At 37.5% G+C, this 14,626-nt stretch overlaps 1 protein-coding gene across 3 annotated transcripts in view; it reads left to right on the forward strand.

Annotated features, from left to right (window-relative positions):
* LMBRD2 (LMBR1 domain containing 2) overlaps window positions 1-14,626 on the forward strand; it is a 33,237-nt gene that overhangs the window by 1,365 nt on the left and 17,246 nt on the right. Inside the window, exons 2-12 of one of the 3 annotated variants that reach the window (XM_032213091.1) lie at window positions 1,059-1,145; window positions 1,718-1,942; window positions 2,342-2,442; window positions 3,408-3,503; window positions 4,539-4,706; window positions 9,310-9,520; window positions 9,986-10,060; window positions 11,272-11,385; window positions 12,704-12,887; window positions 13,577-13,758; window positions 13,976-14,109. In XM_032213091.1, coding sequence (XP_032068982.1) covers window positions 1,769-1,942; window positions 2,342-2,442; window positions 3,408-3,503; window positions 4,539-4,706; window positions 9,310-9,520; window positions 9,986-10,060; window positions 11,272-11,385; window positions 12,704-12,887; window positions 13,577-13,758; window positions 13,976-14,109 — 1,439 coding nt within the window. In that variant the 5' untranslated portion in view covers window positions 1,059-1,145; window positions 1,718-1,768. Of the gene's footprint in view, window positions 1-1,058; window positions 1,146-1,183; window positions 1,368-1,717; window positions 1,943-2,341; window positions 2,443-3,407; window positions 3,504-4,538; window positions 4,707-9,309; window positions 9,521-9,985; window positions 10,061-11,271; window positions 11,386-12,703; window positions 12,888-13,576; window positions 13,759-13,975; window positions 14,110-14,626 lie in introns of those variants that run through there. The other 2 variants (XM_032213092.1, XM_032213090.1) reach the window with 2 other exon arrangements.

The raw sequence follows: 14,626 nt of genomic DNA on the forward strand, positions 1-14,626 counted from the left end.
ATGCTTACACTGGATATAGAAGTGTGCTAAATAAAAGTAGGACATGAATGTGAATAATTATCATTGGATATGTATATATTCTGGTATTACCTGTTGCGAGCGCTACCCACACATGTTGATAGAAACTTTTACTTCTGCCCTTCAGTGTTAGATGAATAGAAGTGCTAGCCTTCATTACTACAGCACTTTGTATTTTAGGTGAGGTGGTGGGAATCATGTATGTATGTATGTGTATGTACATGTATTCATACATGAAGAATGTATCGAATGAAGGACAAAATGTAGTGGTACCTTAATACTCATTATTAATTGGTTCCAGGAGGAGTGATGAGTACCAAACATTTTTTTCCCACAAGGAATAATATAGCGAGTCACAAGGCAGCCGACACTGACAAATTTTAACTTGTGTGTTGAGTAACAAACAGACGAGTACTGGGACAAAATTTTCACATCAAAATGTGTTGAATACCAAATCCAATGATTTCCAAGCAGTTGAGTACCAAGGTAACACTGTAAGGATAAGTGTGCCTGAATTAGAACGGTGATTGATTCCTGTACAAAATTAGGAGTGCTGCTTTTAAAAAGTTCATTCCAAAGCAGGGAAACTTCAGATCAATTTCTGAAAGGCAAGCTTGCAAGTGCAAAGGGAATTGAACACGAGATGTATACTCTCTTGAAATTGCCAACTTGAATTCACTGAATTTTACATCCTAATTTTGACGTGTTAACCTTGTTTTTCACAGAAATTGTAGGGCAGGCAAGTATACAGATGTGGTATGAAGTGTTTGCTTAAGGTTTTATCTTTTGAAGGTTTTATCTATCTACTGCTTTTGAAAAGTTACTGTGTTTTTTAGCCCAGTGGTCATTTAAGCTTTTCCCCCTGGTTACTTTAACTGTTTTAACAACCGTTTAAAAACATTAAGATATTCTGGTGGAAGCTTTTGATAGTTAGCTTTTTCTCAATACCTGTATAGTAAAAATTAGTTTTTTACTATAAAGTTTGGAGTAAAGGTTTGCTGTCAGGTTTTAATCTTTCTTCTCATCTCTGTTTACTACAGCAATATGTTATAACGGCAATATGTACTACTTATGCGTGGTTTGAAGTTCATTTCCAATGACTTAATAAGAGTTGACAAATAATGAAGGTAAAATTAACAGTTAGTCATTCCAGATCTTATTTATTCTTTAAAATATATTCTATCTTTCTGCCACAGTATGACTCAAAAGGGCTGACATAATATCCAAAAAGGTCATACCACAACTCAATTAAACAGTAGCTTAAAAAAAACAAGAAAGAAAAGCAATCGATCTAAACTGGCTCGGAGGAGCAGGGAGACAAAATGGACAGAAACTCAATCATTTAAAAGGTCTGTGATGTTAACATTCTTCTCTTAGATTCTCTAAAGCAGCCACAAGTTTCCCCAATTCTTACTACACTGTTACTGTACTCCCATCAACCTCAGGCAGCAGGACCAATACCCATTTGTAGAAGAGGGACAGAGGTTAATCAGGAACTGACGTAGCATTTCAATCAGTGCTTTTGTTCTCTAGATATTAAGATACACTGACGTCCGATGGCATGGAGTAGAGTCCAATGTGGTAGACAAGTTAAATGGATTTTTAAAAAACCTTTTCAGCTAAATATTAATAAATTAAATGTTTATTGCAAGCCATATTCTATTCTATTTAAATCACTGTTTTTTGCTGTTTATTACAGATATAATCCTCTTACGAACCAATACATGCTGGTTGGAATCAGTGAACAATAATGAGTGGTGCAGCTTTGGGCATTGAGATAGTTGTCGTCTTCTTTTTGGCATTAATCATACTACATCGATATGGTGACTTTAAAAAGCAGCACAAACTTGTGATTGTTGCAACACTATTAGCTTGGTACCTTTGTTTTCTCATAGTCTTTATACTGCCCTTAGATGTCACTACGGTAAGAATTTTCATATTTATTTTCTCCATTTTAATAAAATTTGATTATAGGGTTTCCATAGAATTAGCAGATAAGGATTTTCTGTTATTTTATTGTAATAATTTATTTTCAAGAATTACATCAGATATCTAATGTAAAATGCACTTATTCAAAAATTTGTGCCTATTTGCTTTATTATACATTTTCTTGAAATCAACAAACATACAGTAAAGATACATTCTCTCATTGCGTACATTTCTCAATAAGCTGCTGAAAAGGAAAGGATGATTGGCACACATCAACATTGCAAAATTGGGGCTTTCTAGTTTGGGAAGCTGATTTATTTGATGAATATAGTATGCCAATGCCTTTATAACTCTTACTTTACTTTTGTCCAATTGCTGACTTTTTGTTTTCTAGACTATATACAATCGGTGTAAACTTGATATAAATGAGTCATACACAAGTCCCACCAACAGTGGATCAGCAGTGCAAAATCAAGACACTAATCCTACTCAGAGGTACCAAGGCATCTAAAAATTAATTTCTTTTTTGATCTAAAAATCTTGACAACCTTGTAACATTGGCAGGGCAACATTGGCAGGGCTTTTAACCAAAATGAGAAAAATGTCATGCGAATGTGAAATCCTCAGTGAGATATCAAGAAAACTATAATTAAAGATGGTGTAATTTGGCATAAAGATATTGAAATGTGGTTTTTATTATTACATAACAAAGTACAGGTAGTCCTTGACTTGCAACATTTCATTTAGTGACCGTTCAAAGTTACGACACTAAAAAAATAACATGACCAGTTTTCACAATTATGACCTTTGCAGCATCTTCCCATGATCATGTGATCAAAATTCAGATGCTTAGCAACTGGTTCATATTTATGACTGTTGCTGTGTCCCAAGGTCATGTGATCTCCTTCTGTGACTTTCTGAGAAGCAAAGTTAGTGGAGAAGCCAGGTTCACTTAATAACCGGGTTACTAATTTTATCAACTGCAGTCATTCACTAACAACCAAGGAAGAAAGATCGTAAAATGGGGCAAAACTCACTTAACAAATGTCTCACTTAGCCACAGAAACATCAGCAGTCTCATTCACAATTAATGAGACAGGTGGGTGTATAAAGAGAAGCAGGCATAATTCTAAGCCAAAGGGCACAACTTTCAAGCCAGTTTATATTGCACCACTTCATTGGTGATGCTTTTTATGAGTCATGTTGTTACTATTATTTTGGCTGAATAATCCAATTTATACTGTAATTAGTAGCTCGAATGGTAAACATTTCAATTTGGGTCTGAGGATTGAATGACTTTGTATTCTGAGTCTTTTTATTTGAGTAATCAATTTAATTTGCATGTATGATCCTATGATGCTGAATAACTTAATGAGCTCTATTTTATTACTCTATAATTCATGTAGTCCCATAACATATTATGCATATGTTAAAAATGCTAACTCTGTTTGTCTTTATAGTAAACACAAATGTATCAAACCATGGAGTTATATCCCTGATAGAATTATGCCCATTTTTTGGCGTGTTGTATACTGGACATCACAGTTTTTAACATGGTAAGTATTGTGGAAATTTCTGGAATGCTTCAAACAGCCTAAAGTAAAAAGGAACAACAGTTTATCCATTTCATTTGAATGTTTACCATTAACGTGAAAACTTTGGGACATTTTAATTGAAAGACAGGTTTGCCCACCAGAAAGTATCAAACGTCTTTACATTAGATGATGTAGGTTTTAAGATAGTTCTTCTCTCTGTTCTAGCCAAGTAAAATAATCTTATTTAAGCCATCAGAGAAGCTAAATTGAGGAAGTTCTTGGCTTTCCTATAAAGTAGCTGCTATGCTCACTGAGTTAGTTGCATATACATTTTTGTCGCAGATGGTGATACCTGCTGCCAATGATAGATTTACTTGCACTGTTTCCCCCAAAATAAGACCTCCCTGGATAATATGCCAAATCGGGCTTTTGAGCGCATGTGCTAAAATAAGCCCTCCCCCGAAAATAAGCCCTCCCCTAGAATATACACATGCGCAGCCGGTCCCCGCCATTTCCTGGGGTGAAGGAGGGAACACCTGCCATCCATGCAGAATGGCCTCAGAGAGGCCACTCCCGTAAATCCTAGCTACTGCATCCTTTCTCTTAGTGGCGGCTGCAAAAAGAGTGGCAGGCCCAGAGACGCTAGGGCTGGCAAGAGTGTGCCAGAAACAGAGACAGAACTTCCGGCCCTCTCTGGATCAGCTGATCCACGGGCCGTGGGCCAAGATTAAGGGGCCTGCTTCACCTCAAAAATAATAAGATCTCTCCAAAAATAAGGCCAAGCGCTTATTTCTGGGATGAAAAGAAAATAAGACCCTGTCTTATTTTCAGGGAAACATAGTAACATGCCTGTGCTATGGTTCTGAAATCAGTACTGTGAAAAAACGGTTTCCTTCCTTTTAATTTATTCTTTGACTCTTAGAATAAGATGTTTCAGAAATATAGCTGCCAGTTTTTCTAAAATGTAGGGCTATGTGTATAAGTGCCAAGTACTTACTTCTGACTAAGGAAAAAAGATGAAACTCTTGCTACATTCATTTTGCTCTTCATTCCTAGGATTCTGTTACCCTTTATGCAGTCCTATGCTAGATCAGGAGGTTTTTCCATTACCGGGAAGATTAAAACAGCGTTAATTGAAAATGCTATATATTATGGAACGTACCTTTTGATTTTTGGAGCGTTCTTGATATATGTAGCTATAAATCCAAATATCAGCTTGCAATGGTAAGTAATATTTCTAAGCCTTTAGTATTTTGGTATCTTGCATATTTAGATTGTTATTTAGTGATTGGAGGAGATAAAGCTTAGAATTATGTTGAACTTGATCGTAAGATTTGATTTTTAATTTCATAGATAGTTGCAGGTAATTTTTACTTCCCTTAGGGTTTTTTGTTTTGTTTTGTTTTGTGTGTGTGTGGATGAAAGTATATCGAGATTTACTGATCCAATATGGCTTTTGCCTGATACTAGTTAAGGGATACAGTGGCTTAGTGGTTAGGACTTTGAGTCTTAGATCGTTAAAGGTCTAGAACTTTCAAGATCTGAGTGCCACAAGATAGAGTGAGCGCCTGTCACTTGTTCCAGCTCCTGCCAACCTAGCAGTTATAAAACATGCAAATGTAAGTGCAGTAGATGAATAGCAATAGCATTTAGATACGGTTTCACAGTGCTTTACAGTCCCCTTTAAGCAGTTTACAGAGTCAGCCTATTGCCCCCAACAACCAGCAATCTAAAACTCAGAGGGTTTTAGTGGGTTATCAGTGCATGTAACATAGATGTTTGTGCGGGTAAGATTATCACTCCTGCTGTCAAGCAAAGCCAAGCATTTCATAGTGAGTGCCATACCATGTGCATGAATCATACAAGTGGCAAGAAAATAGGAGCAGTCAGGCATAACACAGGTTATGTAGACAGTAAACACAGGGTCAATCAAAATGGACTCAAATGTCTATACACCAATGCACAGAGTATGAGGAATAAACAGAATGAATTAGAAATACAAATAAATGAGGGCAGATACGATATTGTTGCCATTACAGAAACTTGGTGGGATGAAACCCACAAATGGAACATAGAGCTAGAAGGATTTAAATTATTTAAAAGAAATAGACAAAATAAAAGAGGAGGTGGAGTTGCACTATATATAAGAAATAACTACATCTCTACAGAAATAGAGCACAACAATGATGAGAACTATCTTGAATGCATTTGGGTTAATATTAAAGGTTGGGGGGGAAATGAAATTGTCTATACTACAGGTCACCCAACCAAGCAGAGGAAGTAGATGAACTTTTTGCTAGTCAGCTAACTAAGGTATGTAGGAAGCACACCACAATAGTAATGGGGGATTTTAACTACCCTGACATCAACTGAGAAACAAACTCTGTACCAAGTGGAAGATCCAACAGGTTCCTAACGAACCTAGCAGACAACTTTGTTTCCCAAAAAGTAGAGAAGGAAATAAGGGGATCAACCATATTGGACTTAATTCTCACTGACAGAGAGGAAATGATAGAAGGTGTTGAAGCCATAGGAACCCTGGGGGCAAGTGACCATGGAATATTGGAATTCAACATTATGCAAACACAAGTAGTAGAACAAAGTCAAACTAGAGTCTAGGACTTTAAGAGAGCTAATTTCAATAAACTTAGAGAGAACTTGGGAAGAATTCCATGGATAAGAATCCTCAAGAGGAAAACAACTCAAGAAGCTTGGGAAATTTTGAAAAATGAGATTACAAAAGCCCAGTCTAGCACAATACCAATGAAGAAGAAAAATAACAGTTCCCCCCAAAACCAGTATGGCTACATAAAGAATTATCTGACAAATTGAAAGACAAAAAAGTTAAGTATAAAAACTGGAAAGGGGGGGACATAACTAAGGCAGAATATCAGGAAATAGCCCGAGCCTGTAAAGATGACATAAGGAAAGCTAAGGCTTACAATGAAGAAAGGCTTGCCACAAAAGTAAAAAATAACAAAAAAGCTTCTTCCAACATGTTAAAAACAAGAAAAAGGTTAAGGAAACAATTGGTCCATTGCTGGGAGAAAGTGGCAAGAAGGTGATAAGCAACAGGGAGAAAGCAGAACTATTTAACTCATTTTTTGCATCTGTCTTTACACAAAGGGATAAAACCTATCAAAAACAGCACCACAAAAATCAGATTGAAATAGGGAAGAAAATGGTAAGAGCACTTGTCTACCTTAGACGAGTTCAAATCACCAGGACCGGATGGATTATACCCCAGGGTGCTGAAGGAACTGGCAGATGAGATCTCAGAACTTCTGAACTATATCTTTCAGAGATCCTGGAGCACCGGGGAACTACCAGAGGACTGGAAAAGAGCTGATGTGGTTCCCATCTTCAAAAAAGGGGGAAAAAATAGATCCAGGAAACTGTAGACCTATCAGCCTGACCTCAATACCAGGAAAGATTCTGTAAAAGATAATGAAGCAACGAATTAGCGAACACCTAGAAGTAAACAAAGTAATAGCCAAAAGCCAACATGGGTTTGTCAAAAACAGATCATGCCAGACTAATCTTATTGCATTATTTGACAAAATGACAAAATTAGTGGACCGGAGGAATGACTTTGATATAGTTTACTTGGACTTCAATAAGGCATTTGATAAGATAGACCATAATCTACTATAGATAAAGTAGAAGAATGTGGGCTAGACAGTATCACTACCAGATGGATTCGTAACTGGCTGACCAACCACACTCAACATGTAGTCCTCAATGGAACTGCATCTACATGGAGGGAAGTATGCAGTGGAGTACCCCAAGGCTCTGTTTTAGGCCCAGTACTCTTCAACATCTTCATCAATGATTTGGATGAGGGAATACATGGGGAACTCATCAAATTTGCAGATGACACCAAGCTGGCAGGAATAGCCAACACTCCGGAAGACAGGCTTAAGATACAGAAGGATCTTGACAAACTTGAACATTGGGCACTATCTAATAAAATGAAATTCAATGGTGAAAAGAGTTAAGGTTCTACATTTAGGCAAGAAAACCGAAATGCACAGGTACAGTATAGATGGTACCTTGCTCAATAGTAGTAACTGTGAGAGGGATCTTGGAGTCCTAGTGGACAACCATTTAAATAGGAGCCAGCAGTGTGCAGCAGCTGCCAAAAAAGCCAACACAGTTTGAGGCTGCATAAATAGAGGGATAGAATCAAGATCATGTGAAGTGTTAATACCACTTTATAATGCCTTGGTAAGGCCACACTTGGAATACTGCATTCAGTTTTGGGCGCCACGATGTAGAAAAGATGTGGAGACTCTAGAAAGAGTGCAGAGAAGAGCAACAAAGATGATTAGGGGCCTGGAGACTAAAACATATGAAGAACGGTTGCAGGAATTGGGTATGTCTTGTTTAATGAAAAGAAGGACTAGGAGACATGATAGCAGTATTCCAATATCTCAGGGGTTGCCACAAAGAAGAGGGAGTCAAACTATTCTCCAGGGTACCTGAGGCTAGAACAAGAAGCAATGAAGAAGGCTTAAGAAACAGAGATGAGCACCAACCGCTAAAGTTGGTCACAATTAGGATAAAACCCACAGTGACACCTTTACCTCACACTAGTTAAGCATATAGGATTGAGTTCAAAGCTTGCTCTGCTAAACATTCAAAGGGAAAGCTTTTTTAGAAGTTGTCCCAATTGATGAGTAAGTTTACTAGGCTGGTCTTACTTAGTTGCTTCCATTCTCAGTGGGGCTATTTCTAACAGAGACTAAAATAATGTATCAGTGTATTCTTTATTTATAGAAACAACCTGCTTCCTTCACATTAATTATTAATTTAATGGTTTTTTAATTTATTGGAAATTGACTATTATTGGTCATGACTAGATGCTGCAAAAGTTCAACATTTAGTTTCAACCTTAGCTGAGTAGCTTAATAAATTTGAGAATGTAAGCCAACAAGACTAGTTGCTTCACTGACTCAGTAAGGAATGCTTTCTTCTGGCAAAAACAGGTGTGCCTGTCGTGTTTGAAATGTTTCAAAGCACACTCCATTTTAAATTTGAAATGGCAATTTGCTCTTACCAAGAATTTTCAAAGGTTGTTCCTACTATAAAAGTTCGCTCCAATTCAGAACACTTCTGGTTTTGGTGTAACAGCATTAGAAGACTTCAGTAAAATCAAAACACCCATTTCATACTCAGAATGTTTTATGTATCATCAACATTCATATGAACCTCGTGAATCTAGCAAATTAAGCTACACTCTGGAAAAGGAAGCATTAGTCAATAATAAGTACAACAGAAAAAAGAATTTAATGTTTTTCTGATAAAAAAATATTTAATTGATTGATTGATTGTAGGCCATTAACATGGTATTGACCCTTAGCAACCATATAAGTAGATTTTCTCCAGGATTTTATATAACAGTAGTTTAAAATCTTTAGTACTTACTACAGGGGGGTCAAACTCAAGGCCTGGGGGCCAGATCTGGCATGTGAGTTGCTTAGATGCCGGATCTGGCTGGAGCTGCCCTTGAAACAGTGATGGACCAGTCTGCAATGCCTCTGCCAGTGAAAATGGAACTCAGGAGGACCGCAGGTGGCCTTCCTGAGCTCTGTTTTTGCTGGCAGAGGGTTGAAGAAGGCTGTTGCAGGTGAAAATGGAGCTGGTAGAATGCTTAAGTCATCACAGGTGCCCTCGACGTAAGTGACATTGAGCTGGCCATGCCCACCCTGGCCACAACCATCCCAACCCCATGAGGTCAAACAACCTTGATGCGGCCCTCGATAAAATCGAGTTTGACACCCCTTGACACTGCATATGAAACCCCAGGGCACTGTTTCTGTTTCAGGAATCAACTTCAGACGATTGGAATAGCTGCTGCCAATACCTGGGGCCTCTTTCTGCTTGTGTTGCTGTTAGGATATGGCTTAGTAGAAATCCCACGCTCTCACTGGAATGGAGCTAAAAAGGGCTACCTTCTCATGAAGACCTACTTCAAGGCTGCTAAACTGATGACCGAAAAGGCAGATGCAGAAGAAAACCTGGAGGATATTATGGAGGTAAGTACATTCTGCAGTGGAGGGATATAAAAGGAAGTAGATAAGAATTTTGAGAAACAAAATGCCAATACAATTTCTTGATATCCAGGGTAGCAAGAAAATTAACAAGCACTTTATATTATGTCAGCTGCAGTGCTATTTTCAATACTGTAAAGGGAATTTCCTGCTCCCTTATTTCATAATTTCAACTCTTAATTTTTAAAGATAAAACCTCCAGGCCCCAGAGCCAAAGAGCATAAAAAGTGCAAAGTAAAAAGAGGACTCCATTACCAATTATGTCGCCTGCTTTTCCAACTTTTTCCTAAAACTAGTTTCAAAATAAATTCCTCAATGAGTCTGTCACGGCTTGTAAAAATCCAACTCCTTTGTAAAATATTGTACATTTAACTGAATGTCATAGTAAAAATTTCTCTGCATAGAAATTATATTTCTGATGGTTTTTTTTTTTCCTCTTCACATAAACAGGAGGTCCGTAAAGTAAATGAAAGCATCAAATACAACCATCCTTTGAGGAAATGTGTGGATACAATACTAAAAAAGGTAGCTTAATCAAGCAGTATTAAACATTGCCACGGGGGTTTGAAATTATCAGTGGAGCATAAGAAGGCTAATTCAAGTCTGGGTAAAGGATATTTTCCTTACTTTTTTCAGTAGAGACAGTAGGATGTCTTGTCTTAGTCTCAGTGCTCCATTGTGCCAGTCATGCCCACAATTACTGTACTCAACCACTTAGCAATCAGGAGAAAAATTACTGCAAATAGCTCTGGGAAGTAGCATAGGAAAAAGACCTTCATTAATTTCGATATTTTCACTTGTACACTGCCACTGGCAGAAGAAAAGGAAAGCCCCACAAAAAGATCAGGACTTTCAGACAAAAATCCTAAAGGTGCTTTTTCACGAGGCAACTGTACTTCCTGGTTTTTTCTTTGAGGATGTTTCGCTTCTCATCCAAGAAACTTCTTCAGCTCTTCCGAAAGTCCAGTTGCTTTGTGAAAAAGCACCTTTGTGACAACCATGACCTGGATGACTGAGAATCTCCATAGACATTCAGATAAAAATATTTGTGCAGGACTACAGGTCGTTCTCAACTTACAACATTCATTTATCAACTGTTTGAAGTTAAAACAGCACTGAAAAAAGAGACCTATGGCCGTTTATCATACTTACAACGATTACAGGAGACCCATGGTCACATGATCAAAATTTGGACACTTGGCAACGGACATGTATGTATGACGATTGCAGTGTCCTGGGGTCATGGTTACATTTTGCGACCTTCAGACACTTGGTGACTGATTCATATTAATGACAGTTGCAAGTCTATTACCTTTTGTGACCTTCTGATAAGCAAAGGCAATGGGGAAGCCAGATTCACTTAGTAACCATGTTACCAACTTAACAACTGCAATGATTCACTTAACAATTACGGCAAGAAAGGATGCAAAACTCTCTTTACAACTGTCTCGCTTTGCAATGGAAATGTTGGACTCATAACTTGAGGATTACCTATAATCAGAAATTTGTCTGAAGTGATATGATTGTTTTTCTGTAGTAGGAACTATTTCCTAGTTTTAATGGATCAAGGAAACAGGATAGCCCACTGTTTTCTTCTTTGCTAGGGAAACTTTGAATAAAAAGAATGAAAATAAGATCTCATGTATAATAAGAGAAGAGCAGATCATTATTTTTTCTGGTAGGCTTTGATATAGAGACTTTGATGTAGACTGCAGTATATTCTCTCTTAATTTCAGTGTCCCACGGAATATCAGGATAGGATGGGTCGAAACATGGATGATTATGAAGACTTTGAAGAAAGATCCAATACTTATCCAACAGAGAAAAGCCTAGTGAAGCTTCATAAGCAGGTAGTTAGATAATGTCAATGGCTTATGTTCAGTGCGTGTGAAATTGTAGCAGATGCATAACCAGAACATGCAAGTAGGATAACGTGTACGTATATGTGAGAGAGTACTATAACTGCATTCCTGAATCTAAATAATCCAAAAGTTCCCTTTGTCAACTCGTAAAGCATTCCTGGCCTACTCTCAAGTTGCCATAGGGAGGAGGGGGGAACAACTGACAGAGCAACTCAGCTCATTGGAGAATGTGATTTATGACACACCCTGGGAAGAGGGGAGAAACAGGGTCATAGTTGAGCCGTAAATTACGTGGGGCAGAGGTGTCTTCATTCACTTATGTGTTGACATGTTGCTCCTAATAAATAACTGGATTTCTTTTGAAACTTGGCTCGAGGTTCATGAGTTCATTAGGGCATCGTGGGAATCCTGACAGCCTTCCTTGAGAGACCTCCTCAAAGACACCTCTGGGTATTTGCATCCACCACTGTGTTTGTTTTCTCTTGAATATATCTGAATTTAAAGTTATCGTTCAAGAGAGCAAGACACCAGTAAACAAACTACTTTTGTCTTGGGCTTCCTATAATCACACCATAGAGCAGATGACTGTTCAAATGCAGTCTAATACTCCTGGGGTGGCACTCTATTCTTTTCCAGCTCCAGACCACAGATTCATGGGAATTCTACCTCCAGTTTTCAAAGATGCACAGTCTTTCCAGTAGGGAAAAAGGGCTGACCATCTGACAGAGAACATATCTTCCTCACGGATGTGAATTCAGTGTCTGAGCTGCAGTATGCAAATCGGGCATGTAATCTACATACTGTTTTCCTAGTTATTCATTATATCAGTATAAGAATTACCAGATAATGAAGTTAATTTCTGCTGTCTTTCCAACTCTGTTTATTTTGCTAGTACCTGAACTCAGTTGTCTAGTCGCAATGTTACAACATGCATAATTATTTCCAGTCTTTCTTTAAAAAATATGCACTGTATTGTAAGCAGGTGTGATTGTGCTTAATGCATGAAAATATATCCACATATATCCATAATTACCTATGCTAATCAAGGTGTTGGTGTTCCTATATATTTAATATATTGTGTATGCAGGAAGATACTTGGTAACCCAAGCCATATTCCTCATAAAAAAATTATTCCTATCTTTGTTTTGGCATCTGCGTGCATATATATACACATACATTCATTCTGTGGAATGGATGTGTATTCTGTTTATTAAGGAAGTACTTGTTGGAGTTTTGAGAAAATCATCTCTATCTTATTCTGCCTTTATTGCCATAAATAACTAGAATGCTGTTTTTATTTTGTTAGGTAAATTATTCAGTTCAAAGACATCATCGTACACAAGTCCAGTGGCAAATTCTTTTAGAGCAAGCCTTTTACCTGGAAGATGTGGCAAAAAATGAATCCAGTGCCACTCGTCAATTTGTTCATACTTTTCAGTCTCAAGAAGCTGAAAACAAAATTATCCAATATCTCTATACACCAACTCTTGGTATGTTTTGTTATACCATAATAGAATACATGTTTTAAACAAAACCTCTAAAATAATGAAAAGGATTCCATTGTGATCCATCCTAAGTCTATGGCATCTTTTTTTAAAAAATCATTCAAACCTTGCTCCTTATCACCATTTTCTACTTAGGTTTAATTTTGTATGTGGGGTTCATCCTTTGTCCTCTTACTGTCTGTCCTAGGTACTTCAGCTCAAGTGCTGCTACTAGAAAAGTTATAAGTAGCTGACTTATGACCACAATTGGGACCAGAAAATGTATTATTTAATTTAATTTAATAAATTAAATTTATTATTAAATGGTGTTGTCATTAAGTGTGACATCATGTGACTACCTCTGATTTTTACAACCTGATTTTGCTTAACCTGCATCGTTAAGTAAAAGGTCACTTGATTGCAATTTGTGGCCTTCCTTGCCAGCTTCTCCATTGACTCTGATTGTCGGATAACAGCTGGGAAGGTTACAAATGGTAGTGATATGACTCTGGGACACTGCAACTATCATAAATGTGAACCTGCAATAGTCATAAGCATAAGTTACTTTTTTCGGTGAGGTTGTAACTTCAAAGACTTGCTGAACAAACGGTCATAAATCAAGGACTATCGGAAAGCAACTTTGAAACGATTTTCTTATTATTTTTTTTCGTTTGTTTTGTTTCGTTTTGCTTTAGAATGGTATTGGGAATGCCTTCTACGACCATGGTTCCACAGGATTCTCGCCATTATCCTGGCCATCTTTTCCATCGTCGTCGTGTGGTCAGAATGTACGTTTTTCAGCCCAAAGCCAGTTCTGTCCCTCTTTGCAGTCTTCATACGACTAGCGGAAAAGAATTACAACTATTTTTACATAGAGGTCAGTTCATGTGATGGTTTGGCAATTTCTGTCATAACTATTGTTAAGTTCCGCATTCATTGACTTTGAGGAAACTGCTTAGATTTGATCTTATTTGTTAGAGCTATTCAAATTTGGGATTAGAAGGAAATTCACTACTTTAGTTAGGTCATTCACATGGCACCTGTCTGCAACTGTTAATTGAGCCTAATAAAAACTCTAGTTTCTTGTTTTGCAGATGGCTTGTTTTTTTACAATCTTTTTCCTGAGTATCTGCGTTTATTCTACGGTCTTCAGGATCCGTGTATTCAACTATTATTACTTAGCTTCACACCATCAAACAGATGCATATAGTTTGCTTTTCAGTGGCATGTAAGTATTTATTTTGCTATTTGTGTTGTTTGGCCAGTTACAACCAATATAAAGAAGGAATGCACTGAAATATAAATAGATCTTGGTCAAAATCTAGACTCCACAATAGCTCTCAGTTTAATTTTTAATCAGATTATATCAATTATTATATATGATAATTATGTATGTCAGCATTCCAAGTAACGCACCCATTGAAAGCAGAACTCCAAGGCAGGCTGATTCCCCAAAGAATAATTTATTGGATACATCATAACAATTTAGTGGCACAACTGGTGAAAACTGACTCTGAAAGTTCCCGCGGTTTTCAATTAATTAAAAAGTAAAAGTTCCCCCTCCCCTGACATCAGTCACGTTGTCCAATAAAAGTACCGTCCAGTTAAGTGGTTACTCTATTCCTCCTCTTCCCCGCCACCTGTTGAGATGTCCTTGGCTCCCACAGGAAAACGTTTTGTTTTGACTCCCAAGACCCTAGCTAACAATTTTCTCCCCCCTCCCTCTCTTGTAGCAACCCTGAAGT

This window comes from Thamnophis elegans, chromosome 3, assembly GCF_009769535.1.
Source record: "Thamnophis elegans isolate rThaEle1 chromosome 3, rThaEle1.pri, whole genome shotgun sequence".
Classification (NCBI taxonomy): domain Eukaryota; kingdom Metazoa; phylum Chordata; class Lepidosauria; order Squamata; family Colubridae; genus Thamnophis; species Thamnophis elegans.